This window comes from Staurois parvus, unplaced genomic scaffold (assembly GCF_062004578.1).
Source record: "Staurois parvus isolate SC_StPar_1 unplaced genomic scaffold, SC_StPar_1.0 ptg000449l, whole genome shotgun sequence".
Classification (NCBI taxonomy): Eukaryota; Metazoa; Chordata; class Amphibia; order Anura; family Ranidae; genus Staurois; species Staurois parvus.
In genome coordinates, this window is record NW_028318245.1 from 167593 (window position 1) to 185064 (window position 17472).

Here is a 17472-nt window from a genome sequence, read left to right on the forward strand (position 1 = left end):
CATTCTGGCCAGAGTCATCTTTATTACCAATGAGCATAATTCTTATATCATCGGTGATTGGAATGTGATCAGTTCATGGAGAGTCATGCATTGGGGTTGTCTAAGTGAGATGGAGAGTCGAGAAGGTCCAGTTCCAGAGGGTCGAGAAGGCCCAGTTCCAGAGGGTCGAGAAGGCCCAGTTCCAGAGGGTCGAGAAGGCCCAGTTCCAGGGGGTCCAGTTTCAGAAGGTTGAGAAGGTCCATTTCCAGTGGGTCTAGAAGTTCCATTTCCAGAAAGTCTACAAGGTTCATTTCTAGAGGGTGCAGAAGGTCCTGTTTCAAAAGGTTGAGAAGGTTCATTTCCAGAGAGTCCAGAAAGGTCCATTTCCAGAGGGTCGAGAAGGTCTACTTCTAGAGGCTCCAGAAAGTCCATTTCCAGAATGTCCAGTTTCAGAAGGTCTCATTTCAGAGGCCCCAGAAGGTTTCATTTCAGAGGCCCCAGAAGGTCCAGTTCCAGATGATATCTAAGGATACATGGAGCCCCTACAAACACCACAAAGAACATTCCCATCTTGGTTCTCCTCCTCATGGTCGCATTGATTGGCTCCATCATTTCACACTCAAGCTTTTGGCCCCCGGATGTCTCAATAAAGAGAACCTGTCACCAAGTCATCACATAAGGGACATTTTGTTTCCGATATGATTTTATATATATATATATATTTCTTTTTTTAAAAGGTAAAAAATTAAAGTTACACCCGAGCACATAAAATTCACCACAAAAAATTTCTGAGGCTCCCCACCTCTACATATATGTACGTACGAATGTGAACACGTGCATCAGGGGGTGCCTACACATGAAGAGGGTGATTGCGATACATACATGCTCTCGGCACAGTTACCAGCAGCCAGGCCCGGGCTGGGACAAAAAAACAGGCTTGGCTATTTTAGACTGAGCAGCCCCAAGCCTGGGGCCCCTTTCCTTGGAGCCTGATGCAGGAACACCAGGGCCTGGTTGCAAGAGCGACCTTTGTGACCCTGGTAGATCCACCACTAGTGTCAGTAGGTTTTTATTTTTAACCTAGATAGGAGGGGCTACCGGGCGGCACATTGAGGAACCGGACCGTGCATTTCTCTCCTGCCGCCGCTGAATGCCTGCAGAAGGGAGAGGAGGAGAAGCGGCATTTAGTGTTGGCAGGTGGAAAATGCACGGTTCGGTTCCTCTGTCCAGGTGGCAAATGCCCGCTGTGCCCTATAGCCAGTCCAAGCCTGCCGGCAGCTAGCGGGAGGATCTTGGTCTCTACTTGTGATCGGGAGTTTTCCGATCATGTGACCACTGTGACAGCCAATGACGGCGGTTACATGATCAGAAACCCCACCAGGCCTCCCCACATCTGAAACCCCTTGAAGGACCTGGAGGTGCCAAGGGGTCACCCCATACACGTATCCCGGACAGTACCCCATAAATGTATCCCGGACAGTACCCCATAAACGTATCCCGGACAGTACCCCATAAACGTATCCCGGACAGTACTCCCATAAACGTATCCCGTACAGTACCCCCATAAACGTATCCCGGACAGCACCCCATAAATGTATCCCGGACAGCACCCCCATAAACGTATCCCGGACAGCACCCCATAAACGTATCTCGGACAGTACCCCCATAAACGTATCCCGGACAGTACCCCATAAACGTATCTCGGACAGTACCCCCATAAACGTATCCCGGACAGTACCCCATAAACGTATCCCGGACAGTACCCCCATAAACGTATCCCGGACAGTACCCCATAAACGTATCCCGGACAGTACTCCTATAAACGTATCCCGTACAGTACCCCCATAAACGTATCCCGGACAGCACCCCATAAACGTATCCCGGACAGCACCCCATAAACGTATCTCGGACAGTACCCCCATAAACGTATCCCGGACAGTACCCCCATAAACGTATCCCGGACAGTACCCCCATAAACGTATCCCGGACAGTACCCCATAAACGTATCCCGGACAGTACCCCATAAACGTATCTCGGACAGTACCCCATAAACGTATCTCGGAGAGTACCCCCATAAACGTATCCCGGACAGTACCCCATAAACGTATCTCGGACAGTACCCCCATAAACGTATCCCAGACAGTACCCCCATAAACGTATCCCGGACAGTACCCCATAAACGTATCTCGGACAGTACCCCCATAAACGTATCCCGTACAGTACCCCATAAACATATCCCGGAGAGTACAATCACCCACAGTAAGCAAAGTACAAAAATCCCCTCATGGTCCACAAGGTGGTGATCTGACTGATCTCAAGTGGAACATGCAGACAGGAAGTGATGTTGTTCCACAGAGGAAGTGATGTTATAGACAGGAAGCAATAAAGAAACAGAGGAAGTGGGGAAGCTACAGACAGGAAGTAGTTTCAGATCCAAACAGGAAGAACCTGGTGAGAGGGGAGTCTGGAGGAAGTAGAGAGGAGACATTGGTGGAATTGGCAGCAAAGGAGGTAATTACATAAAGGAAATTGGCCTTGAGGGATTGCCCAGCCCCGGTTATGAGGGAGGGTCTGCGTTTGATGAATCTGGAGAGAATCCCTTTAAAGTTTCGGGATCTGGCCTGGCTCTCGTTCCATGGCAGACTCTATGTGAAGGGCAACCTGAAGCATCGCTCTGCGGAGAACCGTGGTTGTCCAAGAGTGGAGTGCGGTGGGGTGGAGGAGACGATGGATCATTTCTTGCTTTAGTGCCCCTTCAATATAGATGTCTGCAAGCGGGTTGGGCTCTGGGGATCCCTTTCCTTTCCCGCTTGAGTTACGCGGAGTGGTCTTACGGTGCCTTTCAGACTCACCGGGACTTTGATTTTGAGACACTTTTCTAGTTAGCTTAGTAGTCTGTTACTACACGTGGAATGCACGCTGTCAGGTTTCCATTCGCAAAAAAAGTCCTTCCTGTCGAGGTGAACAACATTCTGGGTGAGGTTGGGAAGTTTCAGGGTCTTGAGAAGGACAGGTGGCGGCTGGGAGCCTGGACAAAGGCGTGGAGGAATGTCAGGTCCCCGTAGCTGCTGTCAGTCTCTGGGGGCGTGGCTTCTCTTTCTGTCCTTTCAGGTCCCCTAGATTTTTGTAACATCAGATTTTTGAAGAAAGGCTGCATGCATGGGATCAATGTTTAATTGTTTCTTAGCCTGAGGGGGTGTTTAGGTGACGGTCAGGATTTGTTAGTACTTTGCTGAAGTAAGCTGGTTTTGTTGAATTATATATATTTTATTCTGTATATATGTAAATATGATTTTTATTATGTTATTTGTTTGCAAGATTTTAATAAACAAAAAATTTACATAAAGGAAATGTCATCCTGTCCTGCCTCTGGGGGAAGGGAACAGAGGAACATGTAGCGCCCTCACCAGGCAGAGCCGAAGGAACTCGCAATATATCTGGGTGAGAAGCAGCGCTCATGGTGACCCCGACACTTCTGGAAATATTCAGCGGCTTCCCCACTACTAATCCTGTCCTCTGCCTGAACACCAACCGGGCCCCCAGGTCTGTATATACCGGAGGACCAGGCCCCCAGAGCTGTGCATACCAGATGACCGGGCCCCCAGATCTGTATATACCGGATGACCGGGCCCCCAGATCTGTATATACCGGAGGACCGGGAACCCCGCCGTGTCTATGCCAGGAAAACCTCCACTGTGCCATCTATACTCTGCGTGTGTGACACCAGGAGACATGGCTGCCTGCCACCATCTTACACCACCGTCCCCACTCCTCACCCCCCATCCAACACCGCCATCCCCGCTCCTCACCCCCCATCCAACACCGCCGTCCCCGCTCCTCACCCCCCATCCAACACCGCCGTCCCCGCTCCTCACCCCCCATCCAACACCGCCGTCCCAGCTCCTCACCCCCCATCCAACACCGCCGTCCCAGCTCCTCACCCCCCATCTAACACCGCCGTCCCAGCTCCTCACCCCCCATCTAACACCACCGTCCCAGCTCCTCACCCCCCATCTAACACCACTGTCCCAGCTCCTAACCCCCCATCTAACACCGCCGTCCCAGCTCCTCACCGCCCATCCAACACCTCCGTCCCCGCTCCTCACCCCCCCCTCCAACATCGCCGTCCCCGCTCCTCACCCCCCATCCAACACCGCCATCCCAGCTCCTCACCTCCCATCTAACACCTCCGTCCCGCTCCTCACCCCCCATCTAACGCCATCCCCGCTCCTCACCCCCCCTCCAACACCGCTCCTCACCCCCCATCCAACACCGCCGTCCCCGCTCCTCACCCCCCCATCCAACACCGCCGTCCCCGCTCCTCACCCCCCCATCCAACACTGCCGTCCCCGCTCCTCACCCCCATCTAAAACTGATGTCTCCCTTTCCTTAAAGATTCTAGAAGTCACCCAGAAGATCATTGATCTGCTGACAGGAGAGGTGAGCGGTGCCGGGAATTCTGGGACATTCTCCAGTAACAGACAAGGGATGTGTCTGGATGGTGACTGTATCATTGTGTGTGTCAGGTTCCTATAAGGTGTCAGGATGTCACTGTCTATTTCTCCATGGAGGAGTGGGAGTATTTAGAAGGACACAAGGACCTCTACAAGGACGTCATGATGGACAATCAGCCGCCCCTCACATCACTGGGTAAGAGGAGACTTTATTGGAAAGGAGAGAGCAGTACGGAGGCTCCACCTAGATCCTCCATCATCTGATAAACACATAGAAACAATGGATTCAGTCAGTGTGTCTGTTTCCTACAGATGGATCCAGTCATGGGAACCCACCAGAGAGATGTCCCCGTCCTCTGTATTCCCGGGATTCCACACAGGAAGGTCACACCATCCCTCACCATCATCAGGTAGGTGGAACATGTAAAACATACAGTATATGGTCCTCTCTGCAATGTTATCTTCTCAGATGAAGTGCAGATCTTATAATTTGATGTTCTCTTTTTCAATATTTTGTGATGGAAGGGTGAAGATCTGATGAATGTGAAAGTGGAAAGTAAAGAAGAAGAAATGAACATGAGGGGTGATCAGCGGTCAACTGAGGAGATGATGGTGACAGAAATGAAGGTGGAATCTTCTCTGGATATCATTGAAGGTGATTGTAAACGTTCTACACAACGATTTATATTCGTTGTCTGATTGGTTGCTCACTTATCTATCATGAGAGGACTATGTGGGTTATCATTGATTGCATTCTTCTGAAAATGCTGTTTGCCGAGCTCAAGAGAGTTTAGTTTAAGAAAAAAAGGCAAAATAGGGGTTCACCCAGATTCCTCATCATCCTCTATACCTTTCTTCTTATAGATGGATCCAGTAATGGGAACCCACCAAGGAGATGTCCCCGTCCTCTGTATTCCTGGGATTCCACACAGGAAGGTCACACCATCCCTCGCCATCATCAGGTAGATGGATCCAGTAAGGGGAACCCACCAGAGAGATGTCCCCGTCCTCTGTATTCCCGGGATTCCACACAGGAAGGTCACACCATCCCTCACCATCATCAGGTAGATGGATCCAGTCATGGGAACCCACCAGAGAGATGTCCCCGTCCTCTGTATTCCTGGGATTCCACACAGGAAGGTCACACCATCCCTCACCATCATCAGGTAGATGGATCCAGTAAGGGGAACCCACCAGAGAGATGTCCCCGTCCTCTGTATTCCCAGGATTCCCCACAGGATGGTCACACCATCCCTCACCATCATCAGGTAGATTGAGTTGAGTATGTAGAAAAATTATCCCAGAACCTAAGAGATAACACTCATCTATGTACAGTTGTGTTCCAAACTTTGCCTCTCCTGGCAGAAATGGTGAAATTTCAGCATTGATGATGAAAATCCGACCGATCGTGCCAAAAATCTCTTTTAATGAAGGATAGCGATGATAGGAAGACATTTATGATAAGGTAGTTGTTTGGCTCCTTTTTAAATCCTAATGATAACAGAAATCACCCAAATGGTCCGGATCAGAAGTCTCCGCCCCCTGGAATGTTCGCCCTTGGTACAGACACACAAGGGGACACACACAGGTTACAATGGCAATTAAAGGTTCATTTCCCACATCTGCTATCAGTGTCTGTGTATAAATAGTCAATGAGTTTGTTAGCTCTCATGTGGAAGCACTGAACAGGCCAGATACTGAGCCATGGGGAGCAGAAAAGAGCCGTCAAAAGACCTGCGTAAGGTATCAGAAATTTATAAAGATGGAAAAGAATCTAAAAAGATATCCAAAGCTTTATGCAATTAGTGTCAGTGTATAAATAGTCAATGAGTTTGTTAGCTCTCGCGTGGATGCACTGAGCAGGCTAGATACTGAGCCATGGGGAGCGGAAAAGAACTGTCAAAAGACCTGTGTAACAAGGTTACAGAACTTTATAAAGATGGAAAAGATGCAAAAAAAATTTATCCAAAGCCTTGAATTTTCCAGCCAGTACTGTTCAATCACCTATTAAGAAGTGGAAAATTCGGAAATCTCTTGATACCAAGCCAAGGTTAGGTAGACCAAGAAAGATTGCAGCCACAACTGCCAGAAGAATTGTCCAGGATACAAAGGTCACCTAAGGAGAAATACAGGCTGCTCTGGAAAAAGAGGGTGTGGTTGTTTCAAGGAGCATGATAGGATGATATTTAAACAAAAATGAGCTGCATAGTCGAGTTGCCAGCAAGAAGCCTTTACTGTGCCAATGCCAAAAAAAAGCCCGGTTACAGTATGCCCGGCAACACCTTGGCACGCCTCACAGCTGCTGGCACACTGTAATCTGGAGTGACGAGACCAAAATAGAGTGTTATGGTCACAACCAGAAGCACGATGCTTGGAGAGGGGTCAACAAGGCTTATAGTGACAAGAACCCCATCCCCACTGTGAAGCATGGTGGTGGCTCACATGTGTTGGGGGTATGTGAGCTCTAAAGGCACGGGGAATCTTGTGAAAATTGATGGCAAAGTGAATGCAGCGGGCTAACTCAAAATATTGGCAGGCAATTTGCATACTTCTGCGCATGGGTCGCTCGTGTACTTTTCAGCACGACAATGACCCCAAGCACAAGGCCAAGCTGACCCTCCAGTGGTCACAGCAGATAAAGGTGAAGGTTCTGGAGTGGCCATCAGTGTCCTGACCTTCAATTTATCGAGCCACTCTGGGGAGATCTCAAATGTGCCGTTCATGGAAGACCACCAAAGACATTGGAGACCTGGAGGCATTTTGCCAAGACGAATAGGCACCTCTACCATCGGCAAGAATTCGGGGGCCTCATAGATAACTATTACAGAAGACGGCATGCTGTCATTGATGCTAAAGGGGGCGCTACACAGGATTAAGAACTAAGGGGGTTCAGCGTTTTGAACAGAGGGTATCTTATTGGTTGACTTGTCACCATGTTTTGATTTATGATTGGCCCATTCTGGTATCCCCTCCAGTTACAGAATATCAATCCCATAAGAAATACAAGAAGTGGGTTTTGCTGGCTCACTCGTGTTTCCTTTAAAAGTAATACATCCTCTATATTACCAATTCTCCAAGGAAGGGGGGGGAGGCAAAATTTTGAGCAAAACTGTATAATAAAGTTTACATTCTAAAAATATTGTTTTCTGCCATTTTGTTGGTTTAGGATGAAGATCTGATTAATGTAAAAATTAAGGTTATAAAGAAGGAAAAAGAGACCTACATGAGGGGTGATCAGCAGTTTACAGAGGAGGTTGGAATGATGGATGCAGTTAAAGAGGAAGAAACTTCTCCAGAAATAAGTTCCGGTACATAATCCTCATTAAATGCAAAATTGGTAAAAACCTGACCTACACAACCCAAATCTGCTTTCCATCTTCTCCATCTTAAAAGCCTTTTTCTTTTGTTTACCTTTTTTTGACATGAAGATATTGTATGGAAGGTCCATCTCCATTCCTCAATATAACGTCATGTTCCCAACAAATGAGAAGGAGATACTGGACACCATATGAAAGGTCCATCTCCATCCCTCAATATAACGTCATGTTCCCAACAAATGAGGAGGAGATACTGGACACCATATGAACGGTCCATCTCCATTCCTCAATATAACGTCACGTACCCAACAACTGAGGAGGAGATACTGGACACCATATGGAAGGTCCATCTCCATTCCTCAATAGAACGTCATGTTCCCAACAAATGAGGAGGAGATACTGGACACCATATGAAAGGTCCATCTCCATTCCTCAATATAATGTCATGTTCCCAACAAATGAGGAGGAGATACTGGACACCATATGAAAGGTCCATCTCCATTCCTCAATATAACGTCACGTTCCCAACAAATGAGGAGGAGATACTGGACACCATATGAAAGGTCTATCTCCATTCCTCAAATATAACTTCATGTTCCCAACAAATGAGGAGGAGATACTGGACACCATATGAAAGGTCCATCTCCATTCCTCAATATAATGTCATGTTCCCAACAAATGAGGAGGAGATACTGGACACCATATGAAAGGTCCATCTCCATTCCTCAATATAACGTCACGTTCCCAACAAATGAGGAGGAGATACTGGACACCATATGAAAGGTCTATCTCCATTCCTCAAATATAACTTCATGTTCCCAACAAATGAGGAGGAGATAATGGACACCATATGAAAGGTCCATCTCCATTCCTCAATATAATGTCATGTTCCCAACAAATGAGGAGGAGATAATGGACACCATATGAAAGGTCCATCTCCATTCCTCAATATAACGTCATGTTCCCAACAAATGAGGAGGAGATACTGGACACCATATGAAAGGTCCATCTCCATTCCTCAAATATAGCGTCATGTTCCCAACAAATGAGGAGGAGATACTGGACACCATATGGAAGGTCCATCTCCATTCCTCAATATAACGTCACGTTCCCAACAAATGAGGAGGAGATACTGGACAACATATGAAAGGTCCATCTCCATTCCTCAATATAACGTCATGTTCCCAACAAATGAGGAGGAGATAATGGACACCATATGAAAGGTCCATCTCCATTCCTCAATATAATGTCATGTTCCCAACAAATGAGGAGGAGATAATGGACACCATATGAAAGGTCCATCTCCATTCCTCAATATAACGTCATGTTCCCAACAAATGAGGAGGAGATACTGGACACCATATGAAAGGTCCATCTCCATTCCTCAAATATAGCGTCATGTTCCCAACAAATGAGGAGGAGATACTGGACACCATATGGAAGGTCCATCTCCATTCCTCAATATAACGTCACGTTCCCAACAAATGAGGAGGAGATACTGGACAACATATGAAAGGTCCATCTCCATTCCTCAATATAACGTCATGTTCCCAACAAATGAGGAGGAGATACTGGACACCATATGGAAGATCCATCTCCATCATATATAACTCCTGGAAAATACTTCCAATTCTTATTTCCCCGACAGGCGGACTCTGCGCTCGGAATAGAAGAACATCGGAGGAAGATGTAAATGCAGAAAACAACGGCATCTCATGTTCTCCAGAAGTAAATCCCATCACTTATAATATACATGGCAGACCTCATCATTGGAAGAGCTCATTGGATGTGTCTGATTCTGAGGAATCTCCTGATAGGTCACCTACTTGGACTTCAGACGGCCGTCTAATATCTGACGGGGCAAATGGTGGTGGAAGTTCATCTAATCTCAAGGAGTCTTCTTTATCCCTTAAAAGAATTAAAAAAGGAGAGAATTTTTTTACATGTTTGGAGTGCGGGAAATGTTTCACTCAGAAAAGAAACCTTGTTAGACACAAGAGAATTCACACGGGTGAGCGTCCTTTTTCATGTTCTGAGTGCGGGAAATGTTTTTATAGGGAAAGTGCACTTCTTATACACCAGAGAATTCACACAGGCAAGCGTCCTTTTTCATGTCCAGATTGTGGGAAATGTTTTACGGAGAAAGGCATACTTCTTAGACACCAGAGGATTCACACGGGTGAGCGTTCTTTCTCATGTTCAGAGTGCGGGAAATGTTTCAGTTACAGAGCAGCACTTATAACACACCAGAGAAGTCATAAAGATGAGCGTCCTTTTTCGTGTTCCGAGTGCGGGAAATGTTTTTCCTACAAAAGTATACTTCTTAGACATCAGAGGGTTCACACAGGCGAGCGTCCATATTTGTGTTTGGAGTGCGGGAAATGTTACACTAAGAAAGAACATCTACTTATGCACCAGAGAATTCACACGGGCGAGCGTCCTTTTACCTGTTCTGAGTGCGGGAAATGTTTCACTCAGAAAGGAGAGCTTCTTATACACCAGATGACTCACACAGGTGAGCGTCCTTATTCGTGTTCAGAGTGTGAGAAATGTTTCATTAAGAAAGTGAACCTACTTGCGCACCAGAGAATTCACACTGGCGAGCGTCCTTTTTCATGTTCCGCGTGTGGGAAATGTTTTTCTTACAAAAGTGTACTTCTGAAACATCAGAGAGTTCACGCGGATGAGCGTCCCTATTCGTGTTCACGGTGCGGGAAATGTTTCACTCACAAAGAAGACCTTTGTCAACACCAGAAATACCACACAGGCAACCGTCCTTTTTCGTGTTCTGAGTGTGGGAAATGTTTTTTGTACAAAAGTTTCCTTCTTAGGCACCAGAAAGTTCATACAGGCGAGCGTCCCTATTCATGTGCAGAGTGCGGGAAGTGTTTTACTCATCAAGGAGACCTTTGTCAGCACCAGAAATATCACACGGGCGATCGTCCTTTTTCGTGCTCCGAGTGCGGGAAGTGTTTTTTGTACAAAAGTTTCCTTCTTAGGCACCAGAACGTTCATACAGGCGAACGTTGCTAGGGGTAAAACCAAAGCTCCACCACTTATTTTTACTGCCCCCCTACCAACTGCAGGTAGGCAGGTGCACATGTATCCTTTGTTAAATACAATGATGAGAAACCATAACTCCCTGTCAGTCCTGGGACAAGGTCATCTAGAGCCCAGAGTGAACCCCCCCTACAGGTGAGCAATCAGTGTAATACATGGGGCCGCATATGGGCAATCATCACAGTACATGGGGCAACATGCAGACCTTCATGACAATACATGGGGCAACAGATGGGAAATCATGACAATACATGGGGCAACAGATGGGAAATCATGACAATACATGGGGCAACATGCAGATAAACATGACAATACATGGGGCAACAGATGGGAAATCATGACAATACATGGGGCAACAGGCAGATAATCATGACCATACAGTGGGGATCGAAAGTTTGGGCACCCCAGCTAAAAATTTGTATTAATGTGCATAAAGAAGCCAATGAAAGATGGAAAAATCTCCAAAAGGCATCAAATTACAGATTAGACATTCTTATAATATGTCAACAAAAGTTAGATTTCATTTCCATCATTTACACTTTCAAAATAACAGAAAACAAAAAAATGGCGTCTGCAAAAGTTTGGGCACCCTGCAGAATTTATAGCATGCACTGCCCCCTTTGCCAAGCTGAGACCTGCCAGTGTCATGGATTGTTCTCAATCATCGTCTGGGAAGACCAGGTGATGTCAATCTCAAAGGTTTTAAATGCCCAGACTCATCTGACCTTGCCCCAACAATCAGCACCATGGGTTCTTCTAAGCAGTTGTCTAGAAAACTGAAACTGAAAATAGTTGACGCTCACAAAGCTGGAGAAGGCTATAAGAAGATAGCAAAGCGTTTTCAGATGTCAATATCCTCTGTTCGGAATGTAATTAAGAAATGGCAGTCATCAGGAACAGTGGAAGTTAAAGCAAGATCTGGAAGACCAAGAAAAATATCAGACAGAACAGCTCGCAGGATTGTGAGAAAAACAATTCAAAACCCACGTTTGACTGCACGATCCCTCCAGAAAGATCTGGCAGACACTGGAGTTGTGGTACACTATTCCACTATAAAGAGATACTTGTACAAATATGGTCTTCATGGAAGAGTCATCAGAAGAAAACCTCTTCTACGTCCTCACCACAAAAATCATCGTTTGAACTTTGCAAATGAACACATAGACAAGCCTGATGCATTTTGGAAACACGTTCTGTGGACCGATGAGGTTAAAATTGAACTTTTTGGCCGGAATGAGCAAAGGTACGTTTGGAGAAGAAGGGGCACAGAATTTAATGAAAAGAACCTCTGTCCAACTGTTAAGCATGGGGTTGGATCAATCATGCTTTGGGGTTGTGTTGCAGCCAGTGGCACAGGGAACATCTCACGAGTAGAAGGAAAGATGGATGCAATAAAATTTCAGCAAATTTTGGATGGTAACTTGATGCCATCTGTGAAAAAGCTGAAGTTAAAGAGAGGATGGCTTCTACAAATGGATAATGATCCTAAACACACCTCGAAATCCACGGGGGATTACATCAAGAGGCGTAAACTGAAGGTTTTGCCATGGCCTTCACAATCTCCTGACCTCAAAATAATTGAAAATCTATGGATAGACCTTAAAAGAGCAGTGCGTGACAGACAGCCCAGAAATCTCAAAGAACTGGAAGACTTTTGTAAGGAAGAATGGGCAAAGATACCTCAAACAAGAATTGAAAGACTCTTGGCTGGCTACAAAAAGCGTTTACAAGCTGTGATACTTGCCAAAGGGGGCAGTACAAGATATTAACTCTGCAGGGGGCCCAAACTTTTGCAGACGCCATCTTTTTGTTTTCGGTTATTTTGAAAGTGTAAATGATGGAAATAAAATCTAACTTTTGTTGACATATTATAAGAATGTCTACTCTGTAATTTGATGCCTTTTGGAGATTTTTCCATCTTTCCTTGGCTTCTTTATGCACATTAATACAAATTTTTAGCTGGGGTGCCTAAACTTTCGATCCCCACTGTACATGGGGCAACAGGCAATCAATTATGACAATACATGGGGCAACAGATGGCAAGTCATGACAATCCATGGGGCAACAGGCAGATAATCATGACAATCCATGGGGCAACAAGTGGGCAATCATGACAATCCATGGGGCAACAAGCAATCAATTATTACAATTCATGGGGCAACAGGTGAGCAATCAGTGCAATACATGGGGCAGCATATGGGCAATCATCACAAAACATGGGACAAAAGGTAGACCCTCATGAAAATACATGGGGCAGCAGATGGGAAATCATGACAATACATGGGGCAACAGATGGAAAATCATGACAATACATGGCGCAACAAGTGGGAAATCATGGCAATATATAGGGCAACAGCAAGCCATTATGACAATACATGGGGCAACAGTTGAGCAATTGGTAATGCATGGGGAAGCATATGGGAAATCATCACAACACATGGAGCAACAGGCAGACCATGATGAAAATACATGGGGCAACAGGCAGATAGTCATGACAACACATGGGGCAACAAGTGAGCAATCATGACAACACATGGGGCCACAAGCAATCAATTATTACAATTCATGGGGCAACAGGTGAGCAGTGTAATACATGGGGCAGCATATGGGCAATCATCGCAAAGCATGGGGCAACAGGTAGACCCTCATGAAAATACATGGGTCAACAGATGGGAAATCGTGACAATACATGGGTCAACAGGCAGATAGCCATGACAATACATGGGTCAACAGGTGAGCAATCAGTGTAATACATGGGGAAGCATATGGGCAATCATCACAAAATATGGGACAACAGGTAGACCCTCATGAAAATACATGGGGCAACAGATGGGAAATCGTGACAATACATGGGGCAACAGGCAGATAATCATGACAATACATGAGGCAACAAGTGGGAAATCATGACAATACATGGGGCAACAAGTGGGCAATTGGGACAAATCATGGAGCAAAAGGCAAACAATTATGACAATTCATGGGGCAACAGTTGAGAAATCGGTAAAGCATGGGGCATCATATGGGCAATCATCACAGTACATGGAGCAATAGGCAGACCATCATGAAAATACATGGGGCAACAGATGGGAAATCATAACAGGACATGAGGAAACCTGCTGGTAGTCAGAATAATACACAAGGCAACAAACTGGCAGTCCGTTACAAATTCATGGGGCAACGGATGAGTGATTACAGTAGTACATAGGGCAGCATATGGGCAATCCTGACAATACACGGGGCAACAATCTGGCAATTATGACAATGAATGGGGCAACAGGTGAGCAAGCACATTAATACTCGGGGCAGCATATGTATAATGCACTGACCCATAGCAGCCAATCAGGATTCATCTTTCACTGGTGAACCGTTTTATAGGTTGCTATTGGCTGCTGCATGCCATTGCTTCTTTTTGATTCATTGAAGTAGCTGGGTTTTGTTTTTTATTGGTCCAGCCAATTAATATTAATACATTTGATTAATTTGTTAAGAGATTTGAGGTTTATTTCATTCCTGCCATGTATTGTGTGATCCTCAGTTATTCTGATCTTGTCGAATAAAAACGTTCATGCGCAATATTCTGTCCTGAGTCCTGTTTCTTACAAGTGACTACAAATCCCTGATGATCGTCGATTTGAATGCGATCGGTTCATAGAGAGTCATCCATTGGGATTTTATTAGTGAAATAGAAGGTCCAGTTCCAGAGGCCCCAAAAGATCCAGTTCCAGAGGCCCTAGAAGGTCTAGTTCCAGAGGCCCCAGAAGGTCCAGTTCCAGAGGCTCCAGAAGGTCTAGTTCCAGAGGCCCCAGAAGGACCAGTGCCCCATAAACGTATCCTGGAGAGTGCCCCGTAAACGTATCTCGGACAGTACTCCATAAATGTATCCCGGAGAGTACCCCCATAAATGTATCCCGGACAGTACCCCCATAAACGTATCCGGGACAGTACCCCATAAACGTATCCCGGACAGTACCCCATAAACGTATCCCGGACAGTACCCCATAAACGTATCCGGGACAGTACCCCCATAAATGTATCCGGGACAGTACCCCATAAACGTATCCGAGACAGTACCCCCATAAACGTATCCCGGACAGTACCCCATAAACGTATCCGGGACAGTACCCCCATAAATGTATCCGGGACAGTACCCCATAAACGTATCCCGGACAGTACCCCATAAACGTATCCCGGACAGTACCCCATAAACGTATCCGAGACAGTACCCCCATAAACGTATCCCGGACAGTACCCCATAAACGTATCCGGGACAGTACCCCCATAAATGTATCCGGGACAGTACCCCATAAACGTATCCCGGACAGTACCCCATAAACGTATCCCGGACAGTACCCCATAAACGTATCCGAGACAGTACCCCCATAAACGTATCCCGGACAGTACCCCATAAACGTATCCGGGACAGTACCCCCATAAATGTGTCCGGGACAGTACCCCCATAAACGTATCCCGGACAGTACCCCATAAACGTATCCCGGACAGTACCCCATAAACGTATTCCGGACAGTACCCCCATAAACATCCCAGACAGTACCCCATAAACGTATTATTATTATACAGTATTTATATAGCACCAGAAAGGTTTGCTCAGCACTGTACAATATAGTGGGGGACAGTACATGAGACAATACAGTGACAAAACAATACACGAGGGGTTCGAGGGCCCTGCTCCTTGGAGCTTACAATCTAGGAGGGAGGGGATAGTGGTACAGGAGGAAATGGCTGTGGGGGATGGAGTGGTAGGAGGAGTGGAGGTGATCGGCTGTTAAGTGAGGGCGGGGTAGGCTTCCCTGAAGAGATGGGTTTTCAGGGTGCGCCTAAAGGTGAGAAGGGTAGGTGACAGTCTGATGGATTGGGGTAGTGAGTTCCAGATGATGGGGGAAGTCCTGGAGAAGTCCTGTAGTCGGGCGTGGGAGGTGGAGACCAGGGAGCTAGAAAGTAGGTCTTGTGAGGAGCGAAGATTACGGGTAGGGTGGTATTTGGGTATCAGGTCGGTGAGGTAGTTTGGGGCAGTGTTATGAATGGCTTTGTATGTCTGTGTTAGTAGTTTGAATTTGATCCGTTGGGCAATCGGAAGCCAGTGCAGGGATTGACAGAGGGGGGAGGCAGATGTGGAGAGGTTGGTAAGGTGGATGAGTCTGGCCGCTGAGTTCAGGATAGACTGAAGCGGGGATAGTCTGCAATGAGGTAGGCCGGTGTGAAAGGAGTTGCAGTAGTCCAGACGTGAGATAATAAGGGAGTGAATGAGTAGTTTAGTAGTGTCTGGGGTTAGGAACGAACGTATTTTGGAGATGTTGCGGAGGTGGAGTCTGCATGAGTTTGCCGTATCCCGGACAGAACCCCCATAAACATATCCCAGACAGTACCCCATAAACGTATCCCGGACAGTACCCCGTAAACGTATCCCTGACAGTACCCCATAAACATATCCCACACAGTACCCCATAAACGTATCCCGGACAGTACCCCGTAAACGTATCCCTGACAGTACCCCCTAAACGTATCCCGGACAGTACCCCATAAACGTATCCCGGACAGTACCCCCATAAACGTATCCCTGACAGTACCCCGTAAACGTATCCCGGACAGTACCCCGTAAACGTATCCCGGACAGTACCCCATTGTTTTGCTGCAAAAGCGCGACTACGGCTACAATCACCCGTAGTACAAAAATCCTATTATGGTCCACAAGGTGGAGATCTGACTGATCTCACGTAGAAGCACAGGCAGGAAGTGATGTCGTTATAAACAGGAAGTGACAAGAAGCAGTGTGGTACAGACAGGAAGTGATGTCGTTACAGACAGGAAGTGATGTCAGGTATAAACAGGAAGTTCAGGGTGAGAGGGGAGTGTGGAGGAAGTAGAGAGGAGACATTGCTGGAAGTGGCAGCAGTGGAGGTAAGATCTGATTACACTGAGGATCCGTTTCAGATTTTTCAATGAAAAAACAAAAGTAGGATGCACAATGCACTTCCCAAGAGCAAAACTTCCTCCTATTCCCCTGTAGCGCCCCCACCAGGCGCAGCTGAGGTATCCACACTCTATCTGGGTGAGAGGCAGAGGTCAGGTGACTCACTTCTGGAAATATTCAGAAAAAGTCGAAAAAAAGGGTGTTGAAGGGTGGCCTGCCGGTATTTGCCTATCCAATCTAAGCACTCTGGTAAGTCCATTTCAAATTTGGAATTTCTCACCCCTCCGTCACTACTAGCAATAATCTTGTCCTCCGCCCATCACCTGAACCCCAACTGCCCCCCCCCAGACCTGTACATTACATAGTCTGGATGAAAAAAACACACAAGTCCATCCAGTTCAACAGAAGGACAAAAAGAAAGCACAGAAATAGAAAACCTTCATATAGACCATTCTATACCCATGACTGGCGAAGAAACCCAACTAAGCATGATCCAATTTGCTCCATAGGGGGAAAAAGTCCTTACTGATTCCCTGGGAGGCAATCAGATATTCCTTGGATCAAGGACCCCTGGTGCTCACACCCATAATTATGTCCAATTATGTTTTTTGCATTTAGGAAAGAATCCAGGCCTTCTTCAATGTTCTGAGTTCGCCAGAACCAACTCTCTTGGGTGATGTTCCTTCATCTTCTTCGAAAGGGTCACACAGTACTGAGGAAGACATTTGAGGAA

General features: G+C 46.5%; 1 protein-coding gene across 3 annotated transcripts; it reads left to right on the top strand.

Moving 5' to 3' along the window:
- Window positions 1-2096: 2096 nt before the first annotated feature.
- On the top strand, window positions 2097-11234 carry LOC149453184 (uncharacterized). 3 transcript variants are annotated; one of them, XM_089688340.1, is made up of 9 exons: window positions 2097-2490; window positions 3327-3692; window positions 4375-4419; window positions 4506-4629; window positions 4746-4843; window positions 4959-5088; window positions 5298-5395; window positions 7600-7741; window positions 9399-11234. In XM_089688340.1, exons 2-9 carry the CDS (start codon window positions 3600-3602, stop codon window positions 10781-10783), a joined length of 2115 nt encoding a protein of 704 aa, XP_089544466.1. In that variant the 5' UTR covers window positions 2097-2490; window positions 3327-3599; the 3' UTR covers window positions 10784-11234. The 3 variants fall into 3 exon arrangements, with proteins under 3 accessions (XP_089544466.1, XP_089544467.1, XP_089544468.1); XM_089688341.1 differs by having other exon boundaries at window positions 3327-3522; XM_089688342.1 differs by having other exon boundaries at window positions 3327-3420.
- Window positions 11235-17472: the final 6238 nt, after the last annotated feature.

Bases quoted from the DNA above. Each gene is read 5' to 3' on its own strand.
- LOC149453184 (XM_089688340.1), top strand. From the start codon at position 3,600: ATGACCGGGCCCCCAGATCTGTATATACCGGAGGACCGGGAACCCCGC. The intron at 3,693-4,374 runs GTGTGTGACACC...CTTTCCTTAAAG, and splicing joins CTGTGCCATCTATACTCTGC to ATTCTAGAAGTCACCCAGAA. The intron at 4,844-4,958 runs GTAGGTGGAACA...TTGTGATGGAAG, and splicing joins CCATCCCTCACCATCATCAG to GGTGAAGATCTGATGAATGT.